Source organism: Osmia bicornis, chromosome 10 (genome assembly GCF_907164935.1).
Source record: "Osmia bicornis bicornis chromosome 10, iOsmBic2.1, whole genome shotgun sequence".
Taxonomy (NCBI): domain Eukaryota; kingdom Metazoa; phylum Arthropoda; class Insecta; order Hymenoptera; family Megachilidae; genus Osmia; species Osmia bicornis.
Genome location: NC_060225.1, coordinates 6,003,305 through 6,020,622, shown reverse-complemented (window position 1 = coordinate 6,020,622; position 17,318 = coordinate 6,003,305). Strand labels below are relative to the sequence as shown.

The 17,318-nt window shown below is 44.9% G+C and overlaps 3 protein-coding genes across 3 annotated transcripts; 2 read left to right on the top strand and 1 right to left on the bottom strand.

Moving 5' to 3' along the window:
• The first annotated feature begins 1,427 nt into the window (after positions 1-1,427).
• Positions 1,428-8,235, top strand: LOC123988274. The gene is made up of 3 exons (XM_046287580.1): positions 1,428-2,441; positions 2,937-5,868; positions 5,938-8,235. The coding sequence occupies exons 1-3, from the start codon at positions 1,428-1,430 to the stop codon at positions 7,746-7,748; spliced, it is 5,757 nt and encodes a 1,918-aa protein (XP_046143536.1). The 3' UTR covers positions 7,749-8,235.
• A 433-nt stretch (positions 8,236-8,668) lies between these two features.
• Positions 8,669-9,568, bottom strand: LOC114880378. Its single transcript, XM_029196317.2, has 4 exons — positions 9,400-9,568; positions 9,298-9,341; positions 8,966-9,231; positions 8,669-8,900 (listed from the first exon to the last, which is right to left on the bottom strand). The coding sequence occupies exons 1-4, from the start codon at positions 9,434-9,436 to the stop codon at positions 8,765-8,767; spliced, it is 483 nt and encodes a 160-aa protein (XP_029052150.1). The 5' UTR covers positions 9,437-9,568; the 3' UTR covers positions 8,669-8,764.
• A 3,144-nt stretch (positions 9,569-12,712) lies between these two features.
• On the top strand, positions 12,713-17,153 carry LOC114880385 (insulin-like growth factor-binding protein complex acid labile subunit). The gene is made up of 11 exons (XM_029196339.2): positions 12,713-13,071; positions 13,206-13,493; positions 13,565-13,802; positions 13,865-14,111; positions 14,311-14,565; positions 14,648-14,964; positions 15,049-15,346; positions 15,426-15,906; positions 15,967-16,230; positions 16,302-16,530; positions 16,603-17,153. Exons 1-11 carry the CDS (start codon positions 12,819-12,821, stop codon positions 16,937-16,939), a joined length of 3,207 nt encoding a protein of 1,068 aa, XP_029052172.2. The 5' UTR covers positions 12,713-12,818; the 3' UTR covers positions 16,940-17,153.
• Positions 17,154-17,318: the final 165 nt, after the last annotated feature.

Below are 17,318 nucleotides of genomic sequence, written 5' to 3'. Positions count from 1 at the left end.
GATAAAATTCACCGCGGTCAGCAATATTTCGTAAACAATCGGTTGACGCAACGCGCAGACGAGAGGCGTGAAAGTTTCCAACGAGAAAAATGGTAAAAACGAGCGAGCGAAAGCAGTGATTTGCGAGACGGTGGTAAAGTTAGCGAGGAAGGTAATAAAATCAAGGCGTTGTGGAAACACCTTAAGAGCAGGCTGCTGCAGCACGGATAAAAGGAAGAGAAGCGGTACAGGTTTACTGCATCGGCTTTGCACACTGAATCCGGCATGGAAAGAAAGACAGAAGAGAAAAGAGAATCCGAAGAAGGAAACGAAGGAGGTGGCTATCGCGGAAAATAATGCTGCTCGTAAAAATTCCTTACCCTTCCATATTCTTTACCCTCCCCTTTCCTCCCTTCTGTTCTCGATCCCTTCAAGGACTAAAAATCCAACCCCTTGCGCCAGAACCAGAAAGGCTCTGTATTAAAGATGGACTTGAAACCTGGCCTGCACTCTATTCGTGCAGTATCCTTCAGCCTCCGCGACCACTTCTTCCCCCGATACGCGCTTTTTACTCCTTTTCTCTTCCTTCCCATTCGAGCCTTGCGTTTCGCGTTCGATCCCCACTGCGACCTTGCGAAACTTTGTACGTACGCTTTGAAAATACTTTTCATCCTCCGCGAGACCGCTTTGTTCGCAAACCTCACTGTAAAAAGAATACGAAATACTGGATACTCTGTTTCTTTTAACTTAACGCGCACGCTGACCTAAGAGAATTGCAAATGAAAAGAGACGCTTGGTTGAACCGTGGTACCGAATACGAGGTGCAAGTCACCGAGTAACCAAGCGCGAGCGTAAATCTCGCAGCGAGAAGTCTGCCATTTTATTTTCCAAGCACCATTGCCTCAAGGCTAATCGGTTCATTACCGTTCTGGTCCCACGAAGAAACAGAACTGGATAGACGTAGCGGTCAGCAGCTGAAGCAACTAACCCGTTGTTCTACGAAATGAATTAAAAAATTAGATCGCGTTCGATACCTAATTTCTGCTAAGCTTTCGAGCGTGTTTTTCATTCGTTATCTCGGGAAGATGGCCATTATTCGTGAAAAGAATTCCGCGAATGTTTATTCCCCGTGGAGAGAAGGTTGTAAGAAGCAAAGAGGTAAAATGCGTTTACAGCAGTTGGATCGGGAACTCGATTGCCTCGCAACCCCGAGGGGAGGGCTCGTAGAGGGGCAACGGTAAAAATGGAAATTCTCGGCACTGTTGCCTATCTACGCCGACTGGCGAATCTGCGCGTCTCGTTGGCCGAGCCTGTACGTACACTCTCGCGAGCATCTTCGTCGAATACAGGCTGGACGATGGTGTGTATGTATTAACCATACCTCTGCTCCATGGCTGACCATAGGCCGGCACAGAAGTGGCCGAGACATTCGCCTCTCGACCGCGACCATGAGAGCACTCAACCCGCGAAGCCTACAGCTACCAACAATCTTCCGTCTCTTCCCTCCTTCCTTCCTTTGTCTTTTCCTTCTGTTACTCGTTGTTCGAGCTGGGGAAGCTCGCAGTGTGCACCACGATGAAGAGGACCAGGGTCAAACCGGGACGAAGGTTTCGTCGATCGAAAGCAAAGGCGGCGCGCAGCTAACTCCGGAGAAGACGGAAGCGATTAGTGTACCGGAACAAGTACGAGGAAAGGTGGTACCCTCTGGGAGCCATGGAATCGAAGGAGGGCAGAATTCAGGGTCGGAAGTTGGACACGGATTGGACGTCCGCGATCTCGAGAAAGGAGAAGCGAAGGAGATCGACGAGGTTCGCGCGGAAGGAAGTCAGGTATTGAACGAAGACGAAGAGGCTAGCGTGGCGAAGAAACGGAGACGAAACGATGTGGCGCTGACCGGTAAGCCCGAGTTTCGCGAAGGCGAAGGCAATCCCGTCGACGAGATTAGGGACGAAGGGATCAGACGGTTCGATGTTCGAGTGGACGCTGACGGTGTTGCTTCTTCCCCTTCGAAGGAAGAACCAAAGCCCTCCGAGAGTCGTGTTCGCATTCAAGAGGTGAAAGACGAAATTCCTAGCTCTTTTCGAAAATCAATCAAGCTAAACGAGGAGAATATCATTAAGAATAAAAAAGAAATTGGCTCGAGCGGACGTTCGAATATCGAAGAGAACGAGGAATCGCTGGAGAACAGGGGATACAGATCGTTGAGCGAATCCCAGGGTAAATCCAGACACAAAAGTTCAACCGTTTATCTGAGCGCCGAAGAGAAGAAGATATCGGACGGACAACAGCAGTCGATCGTCGAGGGACAGATAAAAAAGTTGATATCGATTCGCGACGATGTTTTGGATGCTCAGAAAACGGAGAAGACGGAGAGCTCGAAGATCGCCGGTTCGAAACGGGAGATCGGAATGGACGAGGTTGCCTTCATGGAGCAGGAGGTTGAAGGGGAACACGGAGGCAAGGTAAAAAACATTAAATCGATAATCGACGATAAATTACCGGTAGGAGGGATTAGTATTCTCGAGAAATGGAAAGACCAGGCTGCGACGCTTCAAAGTCAGATTAGAGACAGAAATTTCTTGGCGAATTTGAAAAAGCAAGCGATCGAGGTGCTTCCGGAAGTGCCGAAGTTCACGGAGGACCAGTTGCTGAACGTGCTGGAGCGGATCGTGTCCTCGAAGAGATTGCCGCCTTTGAACGAATCTTACGCGATCAGCGTGAAAGGTGTCGCGTTGACCGAGAACCAGTTGCGGATAATCAAATGTGCCGAGCAATTGGTAGCCGTGAGAGAGCGACAATCGTTCGTCAGCAACTTGGTGGAATGCATTCAAGGGCTGAGCGTGTTGAATTGCATGCGAATCTTTGTCTGGCCGATCGTGCTGGACAATCTTCCAGAATCTGTCAGTCAAAATTTGCCGAATTTCCCGATCGAGATAAACGTGTTTGACTTGTTTCAGGGTAACGGGCAAAAGTCCGGTAGGGCCCAAGATCTTCACCGGGTCAGATTGATCACTCCGGACGCCGTGGTGTACAATATCCTTCAGGATGCTCTGGAATCGTATCCCAGCGACCAGACGCTGGTATCCTACATCGATCCCAAGAACGAGACGCTGAAGAAATTGTTGACCTCTAATCAGCTGAGCATCCTTCAGATGGCCGAGAAATTCTTGCCGGAAACGTTGCGAAGAGAGTACTCGGACAGAATGTTCTCCTGCGTCAGAAGATTCGAATATTTCAGCTGCGTTAAATACTTTGCTTGGCCTCTCATCAAACAATATTTCCCAGCGCTGCCTGCTTTCCCGGATTACCAAAGTTGGTACCCGATCATCGATCTGACACCGCAATATCCGATCTTGCCGTTCCCCGGCTTCTCGGAGGACGTCGGAGAGCTACCAGAGGTGGTGGACGCCGATGCCACCAGGACGAGGCGACCCAGACCGGAAGCGATAATCATTCAGGTCCTTCAGAACACTTTGAAAGAACAACCGCGTATATCGAGCTCGCCATCTTTCTTGGATCAGTCGACGGATTACGTTCCTCTCTTACCTCAGGATCAACTCTTGACCATCAACATGGCCGAGCAATTGATTCCGATCTCTTATCGACCGGAGTTTGTTCAAAAGACCGTCAGATGCATGAAGGAGTACAACTATCTGACTTGTATCAAATACTCGGCCTGGCCTACCGTCAGACAATTTATACCCACCTTGCCGGATATTTCCAGTCTGTTGCCCGATTTTCACGTTCCAGCATTGTCGGATATCGGCAGCTACGTGCCGGAAATTCCAACTTATCCAGATTTGAGCTTCTACTGGCCCATTAGCGGCGCTTCCGTTGAAAACCCCACCAACGCGCCAACTTATTACACCTTGAAGAATCGAGAAGGTGCACCGCAGTCTTCTGACGAATTAGAGATCTTGATCCTGGATATCCTGCTGAATCTACGGATCTCCATCGATAAATCTTCGGAAAGTTCGCCGATTATCTTAACGGGAAACACGATAACGTTCACGACGTTCACCAAGAGACAGATCGATATTTTGCGTTTAGCCGAGTGTCTTGTACCGCCTTCCGCTCGTGCAACGTTGATCACGGATGTTCTTACTTATCTCCAGAAGAACAACAACTTTATAGATTGCGCCAGGTACGTAATTTGGCCGACGATCGGCAGGTACCTGCAGAATTTACCCGAATTTCCGAGTTTGGAGAACGCGAGGAACCCGATTAGTTCGACGAACGCTCAGAATTTATTGGAAATCAGGGAAACGGTGACGAACACCGGCGAATTGGTGCAGGAACGGGTCATCCCGGAGACAGAGGAGAAGAAAATTGCTATCCCTTTCCAGGACAAGGAATCACGAAACAGGGTAACGAACGTTCCAGTGATCAGTGTGTCTGGGACAAGATTCGTTCCCATATTCACGGAACAGCCAGAGACGGTGATATGTAACATTCTTCGATCCGTTCAGATCCAGTCGTTCAAAACTAACGCGAGACCTCCGTCGACCATCAAGAATCAACAATTTCTCGATTTGCTTAACGACCAGCAAGGAAACATCGTGAGCATCGTGGACACTCTGCTTCCCGAGAACGTTCGACCGGACTTTGCCAACAAGATGATCGAATGTCTTCGAGTGAACAACTTCCTGCTATGCACCCGAGACATTATCTGGCCAACTTTGACGCAATACTTCCCTTGGCTGCCCAGTTTCCCGAACTTTGGGATAGGCAGCGTTGTTATCGACAACTCGACCATTTCGATCCCTGGCCAAAACATAACAGAACCCGGTGCCAGTTCGGACACTCGGCTTTCGGAGACCGACGTGAAGACTGGCCAACACGGAGACACCACGGTGACCATAACCGATACCAGATTTTTCCCGATTTACAACGAGCTGCCGGAAACGATTATTCTGAATATTTTGAAGGCTGTGCAATTGTCGTTGCCGAACTTGCCAGGCTCTCCAGTTGCGGCGAGGATCGGGGAACTGTCTCGGTATCTGACCGAACAGCAGATCAACATCGTGCAAATCGCGGAAAATTTATTACCGATCCCATCGCGAGCGAACTTCATCGAAAACATCGTGCCATGCTTCAGAGACAGAAATTTCTTGACGTGTACCAGGGACATCATTTGGCCAACGCTCGCGCAATCTTATCCCTGGATGCCTAGCTTCCCAAATTTCGGAAGCTTGTCTCAGCTGCCCGCCACCGGTTCCGGTTCCATCAGGTTCCAAGTGTTCCTGGCAGAAAATCCATCAGCTAGCCTGGAAGCTCAGACTTCGAGGAACAACGTGAATCAAAAGGCTACGGAATTAGCGTTCGAGGATGTCGAACAAAAGATAGAGAACATTCTGTTGGATGCTCTGAAAAAATCGAACGCACAGCTCGAGAAAAGTTACTTGAACAACAGTGACACTGCTGCTTCTCACCTGAACAAACGGCAGATAGATATAATTAATCTAGCCGGGAGGATAATACCGGCTTCGAATCGTGCACCGTACGTCGCTAGAATGTTGGACTGCACGAAGCGTTACAATTACTTGGCTTGTACGAACAACGTTACGTGGCCGATCTTGAAGCAATTTATACCATCCTTGCCGGACTTAGTCAGTCTTAGCGAGCTGTTGATTCAGTTCCCCAGCATCGTTCAGATTCCTGAGTATATCGGTATTCCAGCTGCTGATTCTCTGGCTAATTATTTTCTAGGCACCTCTCAAATTCCGACCGGAATTTCTCAACTGCCAACCGTCATCCCTCAGTCACCCGCTAATCCAGGCTCGGGGGGATCCGAATCGAACCAGAACTCTTCGGCTTCGGTGATTCCCTCTCGTTCAGGAACAGAAGAAACTCAAGCGACTAAAACATCATCGATCACGCCGTCAGTAGGTGAATCTACCGTCTGATTATATACGCTGACCTCGTCAGCATCATTTCTGATTCGTGTTTCGTTTGCAGGTAACGAAGGAGTCATCCCCGAGTACGCAGGGCAACCGACAGGAATCCTCTTAGACATTTCGAACGAGAAAGTTAATTTACCCGGTAACGCTTCGCAATTAGGAACAACAGATTCGTCGAAAGTTAAAAGCAGGAAACGTAGAAGTAGCTCAGAAATTTTCAACACTTATTACGAGACCGAAAACGCATCAGATAGTTCTACGTCCACGCCTAACACGTTTCCAAACATCACGGAATCCGAATACCTTCAGCTTCTCATTCGAATTAGAGAAAATAGAGAAAACGCGAAACAGACTGGCACGGGTTTTCAAAAATCGAAACAGTACCTCGTGGACGGTTTAAATTCTACGATCAGGAACTCGTTGACCGCTGATCAATACGAAATTCTGAAGATAGTCGAGGATCTGGATGATAGAGGATCAAGCAAAGGAATCGGCTCGCAAGTGATACAATGTCTTTTGAGTCTCAGCTTCATCAGATGCGTGGGTATATTCGTTTGGCCTTTGATCGTCAGCAATTTACCTTCCTTGCTTCCCAGCCTCCCGAGTTTCGGTATCTTTGGACGTTCGATAGAGACGGAAAATCAGGTGCAGCAATTTTTCGACATGTCCACCGAGGACTTCGAGAAGGAGCTGTTGAAGAGAAAGAATTCTATCGAACAGCTTCTGCTCGATTGGTACAGGAAACTAGCCGAGGACGAGTATCAGGTGAACGTGGGTTTCCTGAAGATCAAAGGCTATGGAAACAACGAGGTCGGGATTAGCGTGACAGGTTTCAGAGAAGGTAGAGCTGCAAAGATCAAAGACAACAAAAATTTGCCTAGTATATTGACCATCATCAGCGATATCATGGAGGAGGTTTTGGATCAACGTCCCGAAGGCGAGAAACCGAAAAAGGAGAAAGATAAGAAAGAAAGAAGCATAGACGATCTCGAGCATAGAGACATTGATATTCAATTCCTGAAGGACAGCGAGGAATACCTGGACATTAAAAGATCCATGAACGACGACGAGATCATCGCCATGTTTCTGAATAAAATCAAATCGAGCGATCCCGGGGTAGACGACGATAACGTGAAGTACTTCGATCTCGAGGACGCGTACAACGCTTTTGGAGTGCTTTTCGGTACGAAATTACACGAAAAGCTTACGCGCAACGCAGACTCGCAGCTCGGGTCTTTGGACGAGAACGTAGAATCGCGAAAGGAAGTGGATATCGTGTCTTTGGAGTCTCAAAAGGACTTCGTGTTGCCTCTGAGCCAAGTAACCTATGACTTTGAAAAAGAGTCCCCCGGGGACCAAGAAGAAAAGCAACGACAGAAACGAGCCAAGAATCTTTTTAAATCTTTCCTGGAAAAACACTCGGACAATTATCTGAGAGACTCTGACGCGGAAAAGGTGGAAGATGTCGATGAGAATAAAATCATCGTGGAAGAGCCAGAAGAAAAGAGTAGAAGATCAGGGTTGATTATCCGATTGCCACAATTGGACGATCAGATTATATCGAAGAAGATGACGAACTCCATGACGGAGCTGGCTAGGGGGATGAAAATGAAGATGGGCCAGATGTTACCAGGGTTCGGGATGGTTTTATCATTTCTCATACAAATAGGTCTGGCTCATGCACGCGCGGCTGCCTCGATGGCTGGCATGATCAGTAACATGGCGTTGGGTTCGGCTATCATTGGAATGATACGAGACTCGTTTTTCGGCGGCAACAGTCATCCACAAATCAAATACGTTTACGATAACCACAAGACTGGACCGGGTATCACTTGGCCCTCTCAATACGGACATCGTCATGGGTACTAGAACGATTTTTAGAGTAGAGTTTTATAGTGATTAGAGTAGGGAAAGCATAGGCTGAGGCGGATATCGAATGTTTGGAAATTTCAAGGCGTTTAATTGCATACGATTTCGAATATCACCGAGGGTTCTAGGGTAACAGATAGCGATTATTCTCTCGTAGGATTATAGATAACGGCACGGCATTTGATTTACTATGCGTTTAGACGTAACTTCTAGGTTTCGTCGTGTTTCCATTAAAGGCTGAATAACAATGAACGTTGTATTGGGCTAGCTTTAATTTTCTTCCGTACGCGGCTGATGACAGTCGTTTAACTTTCTCAGTCTTCCTCAATGTAATCGTCTAACTTTAATAGATATTCTCGTAGCACGGACTTCGAAGACTCGGTTTTTAGGTAAGAAAGTATAACGCTCTGACATTCCTTTATTTCGATTAAGTCTCTTAACGTAAATCTCGCAATAAATCGACTCTCGTCTATTTCACCCCACGGGGTTTTCGCGGTGACGGGTAAGAAAATCCTTCGTTACACTGTTCTTTTATCGATCTCCATGTAATCAATGTGCTCAATGATGAAATACAAGAATTGTAAAGGCTTTAGTTTGTAAGACTGTCTGCGATTCTCGCCAGTGTTACGTTCGCGATAATAAACGTCTGAGAATCCATCTATCCTACTACTTTTTTCCTAATTCGTTTCCTCCGAATGTTCAACTAGATTTTTCGTATTTTTCGTTAAAACTAAAAATGAAAAGAAAGGACTACGATCAAGAGATCTCAAGGATTTCAAACAGTCTCCTTGCACATTTGCTTTTTTATTTTTCTTCTTTTTATAACCTTGCATTCTCGATAGGAACAAGATTGCTTAGGTACATCGAACCCTTTCAGGATTGAAAGGTATTGTAACAAAAGGAAGACATCTTCACAGATATTTTATTAGTTTATTTATTGCTTCTATTTTACAGTGTATCGCGTTGATTTTCAAGACACAAATAGTTAAAAAAATTTGAAATTGTATATTTCACTGTCACGATAACAAGAGAGGTAATACCGAAGGCACTTCTTTCTCTTGCGATTTCGAGCTCTCTTCTTTTTTCTCCTTCGACTTTGCATCGTCTTCTTCGTTCACTTCCATAGAATACGGCAACTCGTTCAAATAGAACCTAAAGAAAAATCATGTCTGTGAGATTTCTGAAAGATAATTTAAATTAATTGCAATCAGAAATACCATTCGTCCGCGTGTTCGCAGTCGACCGGTTCTTTGTCGGTACAGATTCGTTCCCTTTGATCAAACAATGAATTATTTGGACAAATGACGGGAAAACCTTTTCCAGAATCGTCGCAGGCATGAAAAATTCGACAATCGTAGTCCAAATCCGCGTACAAACCGGTCTGTTTTCCTTCGCAAGAGAATCGGAACGTCAAATTCGCAAAGAGATCGAAATCGTTTGATTCTTCGGACAGATTCTCGTAAGTTTCCAAACGGTGTCGGTCCTGTTACACAAATCGCTTAAAAAATTCTTTCTTAAATATTATTCTTCAAAGGAGAATGATTCTTACCACGTAACCAAGAGTTGGTAAAGCGGCGATTGCGAGCAACGTTCCTGTAGAGCAAAGTTCAATTATCTTTTTGAAAATTGTTAGAGAATTTCTTTTACTTACGAAGCGGAAGAAGCAGCAGTGGTATAGAATAAATCATGATCTTAAAAATCCTGATTTATTTTCAGTTTGGAGCTTGAATAGCGATACTCTGCTGATGCAGCAGCTGTCTTCACTGACACTCCCGATGTTTCAACGAAACTAAGAGAATTTAACGAGCATGTAATTTCTCGAAAAGCGTGACGCTCTTTCTCGTTATCATTTAAACGATGGTTAACTGGAATATCCGGCTAGAATATCGCAAGTCATAAAAAATACTTGCAGTTACATCGGTAGTGACATTCCGACGAGTCTAAATCTTCTAGACAAAAAACTAAGACGAATCGTGCCATTGTGAAAATAAAGAAAATTTTATTTATTTCAAATTATTTAAACGATAAGATCGATCGAAAATCTCGGTAGGATTATCGACAGGTACCAAGAGATGTCACTGGTACCTAAAGAAGACAGGTAACCAGGTTCTAAGTCCTACGTGACTTTCACCTGCATCGACCAATAGCGATCGTGGTTCTCCAGTTAACTTTCTTTTATCGTAGGCGCGCCTTCCAGAAACGATTATCCATCAAGAGAAATCACTCAATTATAACGACGTATTATTTCTGGAATAATAATTGACAATGGTAATTTTTGACAGGGATAGAAATTAGGGTAAGAAAAGGAGATCTCGGATGAAATGAAATCTGTTTCGATCGGGAACGAAAAATTTTGCTTCGATACGTCCCTGAGAGCCAATGAACCAATGAAGCGCAACCTTAAAGTGGCCGTCTGTTAGAGATATTCTTAGTTCGGTGTCAGAGAGTCGCGTGTCCACGAAAGGACAGAGTATATCAACTGCGAATGAGGGAGGCCTCGGTTCTCAAGCTGCCTTTCTCTTCAGCTCCGAGCCGTGGCTCAGTTTTCACGTCAGCCTCATCCAGGAACCACTCGCAGAATGTCTCGAAAACAGAAATGTGGTGAAACGTTATCGTGAACATTCCTTTCTTTCTCTTTCTCTTCTTCTCCTTTCGACATTGCTGGTAAACAGGAGACACGAGTTTGACGAACGTCGAATATGTGACTCGAAGACAAAGTTCTAATTAACACAACCGACTGTCATCGTGATTTCAGAGTCGTATTCGGGCGAAGTGCAATAACAAGGTATTTTATTCACGATAAAAATACAATTTTACAGGTATTAATTTATTTTCATTAGCTTGAATCAGTTTCGAATTAATTTTAAAAATTGTTCGTACGCTAATTAAGGTGATATCGTTGAAGTTTTGGTAAATCCATGTAGAAACGCGATCGAATTTTCTGTCACCGTTCCACGTGCGTTCGTACGTCATCCGGCAGCCTCGGTGAGTGGTGATTTCAATGCGCCGTCAGAGATATACTTTACTTCTCTTAACACTGGTAAACATGCTTTTTCGGCTGTCATTGTTCCCTTTCAGTTACAAATTCTCATTCTCATTTTACGCTTCCAATTTATGAAAAAAACATTTTATTCATACATCAGTAACTTCAGAGTAAAATTTCATCGATTGCAACAATCGGCGTCGCGTTTCAAAAAGTATCTAATTTTTGTTCTAATCCTACCTGGCAAAAAGCAACGCAAGGACAACTGGTGAAACGAAATATCCTTGAACGCGGTTCACGTAGGAGAAAGAAGAAACAAAACCACATCTGATTGTCAGCCTCGCGAACACATTTCCTTCTCGCGAAAAATTGAAATTTCATCGACCTAACAATTGATATTATTCCAGGCATTTCGAACTTTCCTTCGCCACGCTATCGTGACAATATTAATTGGCCACGAAAAGTGGAGCATGGTTTATTGTTTATTTTCTTCGCGCATCAATTATTCTTCTTTCCTCGATCGGAGAACGGAAACGGTGTTTCTCACGAGCATAGATCTCTTCTTAACGATTCGCAGAGACGCGTGTTCGATTCCGTGTCAAGCAAGGTGTACTTTCGATAGTCCTCGCCGGATTTCTCTTGCTCCATCGTAATCGAACTACGGGAAATAGTGGGTATCGAACAGCCAAGTTACGTCAACAGAACCGGTGCAACATAATTTTTTCGGTGGCAGCTTGAAATCCGAGTGATTCGGTTCATTGCTTTCGCCGCGGCGCCGTTAAGGTCGGCTCAAAATAAGTGAAAGGACTTCAGTGTTTTCATTCTACGTACGATTCTATTTTGCATCCACTCGTTATTTCGTCTTAAGTTATACAACACGCGTATTAATCCATTAATAACTTGAGTTGCATAATTTCATTAAAAAAATTCCTTATACTTCCCGATTCTAGTCGTTTGTTTGGTAAACGATGTATTTACGGTTGTCCGTCATGGAAGGTTCGTGCAGTGTTTCAAACGTTGCATAAACGAGCAGCGAAACTAGATCACCGCACTTTTCTTTTTACCTTCTCGCTCGCTGAATTACTAGATTACTGGAACCGCAATAAAGCATGGCTGGTACGTTGTTGTTTCTCAGGTCAGTGGGCCTCGCGAACTTTCGATCATTAGCTACTTCGTTTGCGAAACTTAGTCTATTCCCGCCAAAATTTTAACTTATTCTTTCTCCTCAATCGCGACACGCCTCGTTGACCTCTTTATAAACAAAGCGCCTTAATTACGCATCGATCTTTGTGAAATCATCGTTGTCCCACGCTTTTTTTCAAGGATCTTCTTTGCCCACGATCTAGAATTATTCAAATTTGAAGCGATAGAAATTGGTTAATTTTATTCCGAATCTTTGATTTATCATTCAGATCTCGCGGGTTGAATAGTCAGCTAGAGTCGCTTAAACAGATACACGGAAGATAACAGTGGTTGCACGCAATTCCCCGTAAACGCGGTGGTACGGCAAGGAAGTAGCAACAACGAGGTCATTCGTCTCTTCATGACTTCTTTGTTTCAGCTCGCGTCTGCCTCGCGGCGATCGCCGGTCCGCGAACAAATTAGTCGCGCCTCGATATCAACGTTACGCCCACGAAATCTTTCTCATTTTTCTACGCGAAGAAGGGATCCTCGTTGAAGTAATCGTTCGCGTAGGAAGTTTGTCGTATGCGACAAGGGAATAGAAGTAAGGCTAGAAGTTTCCAGAGTTAACGCGTCACGGTTTCAGGAAGGAACGAAGAGAATGGAAATAAACGATCGCGTAGGGCCGCGTTTCGAATCGAGGGAAATTTTTAATTGGCTCGCGTAGGTATCTATAAGCGCGTTATCGAGGCGCGAATCTAACGCGGGATCAACCGAGCGCAGGGAAAACTTTCTCACGTTTCGCGATTACAACAGAACAGTTGTGACTAATCAAACCTCTATCAAGTTTGAGCGATTGTTTCAGCTAACGCGTGTTTTTCCATCGTCAGGGAACTTTGCGCGAACTTAGCCCGAGAGTAATGAAACGTTAATTGAAACGATCCTATTGTTTCGTTGCACAGACGATGATACTCTTGCCGTTGTTATGGCTTTTGTTGGTGCTGTCCGCGATGGGTGGATACGTGCCACCCGGGCCACGGTTCAGGTGTCCAAAGGAAGCCAAATACGTCTATCCATGCGTGTGCGTTCGAGGCAGCGACAGGGGACTTTACGTCCACTGCGAGAACACGAATCTGGCCAGTTTGAGCTTGGCCTTCTCGAATCTGGGCAACGAGGGTATGCCCATCGAGGAACTCGTTTTGTATAGATGTAACATAGGTGAGTGTAATGTCCTTCTTCTGCTCTCCCATTTCCTGTTTTACTATATACAACCACGGTCAGTCGTCGTTAGCACCTCAACTGTTTGATCTAACGATAATTTAAACACTATGTTTATCGTGTTTAATTGGAAGGACGGTTCTACGGGCCGGCACTTTATCCTTTGGACGTTCGAGTGCTGAGATTCATCGACACTCCATTGAGATTGATCGAAGAACACAGCTTTCTGGGTGTCAACAGAACGCTCCAGGAGCTGTACGTGGTGAACAGTACCCTGGAGAAATTTCCTCGTCAAGCGTTGCAGATTTTAGGAAACCTGAGCATCCTCAGCATCGCCGGACATCGAATCTCCACTTTGCCGGTGGATAGTTTCGCCGATAGCGCGGCAGCCGCAAAAATCGAGAAACTGGAGATTACTAACGGTACAGTGGGTTCTTTAAAAAGGAAATAGAATCCATTGGAGATTTCTAACTTTCTATAATTTTTTATACAGGGACTCTTACATCTCTACCCGTGGAAGCGCTGGCACCTCTGAAGAAACTGAAGAGGTTGGATCTTCACAAAAATGAAATCAAAGAGTTGAAAAGAAATCAATTTAAAGGTCTGAGGGATACGGAATTTTTGGATCTCTCTCACAATTTGATTAACAAACTAGACGGTTCACATTTGGCCGATCTCACGAAAATGGGCTGGTGCAATCTGTCTCACAACGCGATCGCAGATCTGAAGAGGTAACAGGTGTATCAATTAATATTCGGTGAATCGTATCAACTGGTATCTCGATTGTTCGCAGAGGAACGTTCGCGAGAAATTCTTTGCTGAAAGTGCTCAATCTGAGCCACAATAAAATCAGGAAACTCGACTCGAACACTTTCCGCGGGATGCGATTTTTGGTAAGATTGTACCTGAGTGACAATCAGATCAACGATGTGGGTAGAGGAACTTTCGGACCGATCACTAGGATAGGCACCATAGACCTGGCCAGGAATTTCATCAAGAAGATCGATTTCCAGATGTTCAATCAACTCCAGTTCGTAGAGGTACTATTCGCACAGCCAGAAGAAGGCTGAGCTTCATCGAACTAAAAAGTCGATCTATTAGAAGAGCATTGGGCGGTGCGAACGTCTTTTTAGCTTGGTGGAGCACGGCCTTCTTTTGGTGCGCGGACAGTACAAATTATGTCTTCTTTCGAAATTAAAAGAAGATTCGTTGGAAATTATCTTTCGTTTCTCTTCGTAGGTACTGGACGTTTCTGAGAACTTTGTCACGGTCATAGAGAAATTGTCTTTCAAGGATCTCTATCTGACGAAAATCAACCTGTCGCATAATGAGATTTCGAAGATAGAGCCGGGAGCGTTTGAGAACTGCGTAAACATGACGATGCTGGATTTGAGTTACAATAAACTGGAGAACATTTCCAGGTATTCGTTCGACAGCTCGACCTACGCCACGGAATTGCAATTGAGTTACAATCAATTCACCGCGCTGAACCAGGTGTCGTTGAACGTCGAATAAAACGATGAATCGAGTGCATAAGAATCTCGCAGCGATACGATTATTGTAATAATAATTGCAGGTGCCGTTGCACAACATGACCGGTCTGAAAGTTCTGAACGTGTCGCACAATTTGATACAGTCGGTGCCTCGTCAGACGTTCCCGAAACTCTACGAGCTCCACACGATCGATCTGTCGCATAACAACTTGTCCGAAATACATAATGCGATCTTTCAGACTCTGTTCAGCCTTCGATTTCTGAATTTGTCCTACAATTCTCTGGAAAAGATCAAACCGTCCACGTTTGGCCCGTTACCGACATTACTGGATCTGGACATGAGTTATAATAAATTGAACGACGTCGCTCGCGGTAGTTTGACCAGGTTACCGAGTTGCAGGTAATTCGAACGTTTCGTTAAAAGTTTAATTATCGAATAAAAAGAAACTGATTCGTTCAAAGGAAAATTCTGTTCGCATCGCAGGACTCTGACGGTGAGGAACAATCGACTGACAAAGATCTTTCAGCTACCGATTTCCTTGGGTTCGTTGGACTTTTCTGAAAATCTGCTGGAGGAGATACCCACGATGGACGTGTGGCCGTCGATGAACGCTCTGCTTTATTTGGACCTAGCTGGAAATCGACTGGGGGATAATCTTAAGCAAGGAAGCTTTGAAAACCTGTTAACCTTGAGGAGTTTGAACCTGCGCTCGAACAACATGACCAGGCCACCTTGGGAGGCACTTAGCACCCTGACCAGCTTGCAGTATCTTTACATGCAGGTTCAACGATCGCTTCGCAACCAATTACAACGCGTTTTATCGAACATAAGAAAATAATATATGGGAATAATGATTTCAGGACAATCAGCTGACGGAACTGAGTAAGGCAGCGTTTGGACGTCTTCCAATCGTGTTCGAATTGAATCTGGCAAATAATAAGATACGAAACGTGACCACACGAGCATTCGAAGGGTTGTTGCAGTTGTTGACACTGAATCTGACAGACAACGAACTAAGTTACATTCCAAATGGAGCGTTCCAAGGTCTCGTCTCCCTTAGGACACTAGATCTTTCTCATAACAAGCTGGAGAAGCTGGATAATAAAACTCATGGACTTTTGGACGATTGTCTATCTCTGGAGAGGGTCAATCTAAGTCACAATAGTATCTCTTTCGTCACTAGAAAAACTTTCCCAAATGATCCATGGATTCCTTATAGATTGAAAGAGATCGATCTGTCTTATAACACAATGCCTGTGCTCAATTTTGAACTCACTGTTGGAGCAAAGAAGGTTCAGTATTTGAACGTCAGTCACAATAATCTCAATGAAATTCGAAGATGTAAGTAAGAAGCGAGTTAAGTATATCCTTAGTATGAAATTTATATGATTGCATTGTTAGATGTGATTGGGAATTTGACGGCTATGGAAACGTTGGATCTATCCTACAACGATATCAACGATCTCTCCGAACCGGATATCTTCGAACTACCTACGAATCTGACTAATCTCTATCTGAGTCACAACCAATTGACTTACGTTCCCTTGAACAAAATCCTGCCGTTGACGAAATTGAAGGTCCTCGATTTGGAATCGAACGCAATCGGTGTTTTCAATGACGCCTTTATGAAAATCATAAAAAACGGCACGATACTTCGATATTCCGGTAACGAAGACAGGCGTTTGCGAGTATTCGATAGGAGGATGAAATATGCAATATAAAATTCATTTTTCTAGGAAATCAATTACAGTGTGATTGTTACGTGAGGCCTCTGAAGAGGTGGCTCAGCACCCACACGGAAATTCCAGAGGAATGGTCGAACGTCACCTGTGATTCACCGAATTACCTTGCAAAGAAACGGATAGTCGAAGTGACGGAAGATTTGATGGGCTGCGGGGAGAGGGATGTGAAAGAGTATCCGGAATTCGACATTACTCCAGACGTGAAGTATCGAGACATCGAGTAGTACGTGTTCGGAAAGCTCGAATGTTTTAATAGTCGAATGGAATTGTTGAAAAAAACGTTTGATTGTTTCAGCAACGAAGAGGAGAAGAGCTGGAAGGCAACGTGGTACGTGACATCGAGAGAAGACATCGGTGATTTCTACGTGGTGGTGCGGGAATCTGGGAGCAGCAAGTCCGCTATCGAGAAGGATCTCGTCTACAGCGAGAGGTCTTTTAAAATTCAGGACCTGCAGGATTCCGGGAGCAAGTACGAGCTGTGCGTACTCGCGAGGGACTCCGAGGGGAACGTGAAACACTTTCGTAATTCGCAGTGTCAGATTTTAACGCAGCACGTGGCCGACTCGTCGGCGAGGTTCGCGGTGAACGCGTTCCTGATCCTAATCGCAATGTCCTTTGGCATTCTAGCGTGACGGGAGAAGAAAAGAGCGTCGCGACGTCGTAACGAATATTTATCATGATTCTTGCCCGTGTTCCACGACTAACGATGTAAATAAGAATAATGTAATCGACGTCACGAGGTGGATCGTGGTTGTAAATAGGTTGCGTTTCATAGCAGTGCGTGTCGCAAGGGCGTTGATCGTCGTGTATTTATTTTTGTAAAATATACATTGAACGGTTCCATTACTCTTTTATCGTTTCCTTTAGCTGGTAATCGCTAGAGAAAAGAGAGAAATCAATGAGCTGGGAAAAGAATGATCGAGGGGAGGAGCCGCGATAGAGAAACGCGAGGGATCGTTAAGTTGCCGGGAGGTCGAGACGATTAGCGAACAATTTGTCTTAATAACTTTG

Bases quoted from the DNA above. Each gene is read 5' to 3' on its own strand.
- LOC114880385 (XM_029196339.2), top strand. From the start codon at position 12,819: ATGATACTCTTGCCGTTGTTATGGCTTTTGTTGGTGCTGTCCGCGATG. The intron at 14,965-15,048 runs GTAATTCGAACG...TTCGCATCGCAG, and splicing joins ACCAGGTTACCGAGTTGCAG to GACTCTGACGGTGAGGAACA. The intron at 16,531-16,602 runs GTACGTGTTCGG...TGATTGTTTCAG, and splicing joins AAGTATCGAGACATCGAGTA to CAACGAAGAGGAGAAGAGCT.
- LOC114880378 (XM_029196317.2), bottom strand. From the start codon at position 9,436: ATGATTTATTCTATACCACTGCTGCTTCTTCCGCTTC. The intron at 9,232-9,297 runs GTAAGAATCATT...TTTGTGTAACAG, and splicing joins TACCAACTCTTGGTTACGTG to GACCGACACCGTTTGGAAAC. The intron at 8,901-8,965 runs GTATTTCTGATT...ATTTTTCTTTAG, and splicing joins TGCGAACACGCGGACGAATG to GTTCTATTTGAACGAGTTGC.
- LOC123988274 (XM_046287580.1), top strand. From the start codon at position 1,428: ATGAGAGCACTCAACCCGCGAAGCCTACAGCTACCAACAATCTTCCGT. The intron at 2,442-2,936 runs GTAAAAAACATT...GACTTGTTTCAG, and splicing joins AAGGGGAACACGGAGGCAAG to GGTAACGGGCAAAAGTCCGG. The intron at 5,869-5,937 runs GTGAATCTACCG...TTTCGTTTGCAG, and splicing joins ATCGATCACGCCGTCAGTAG to GTAACGAAGGAGTCATCCCC.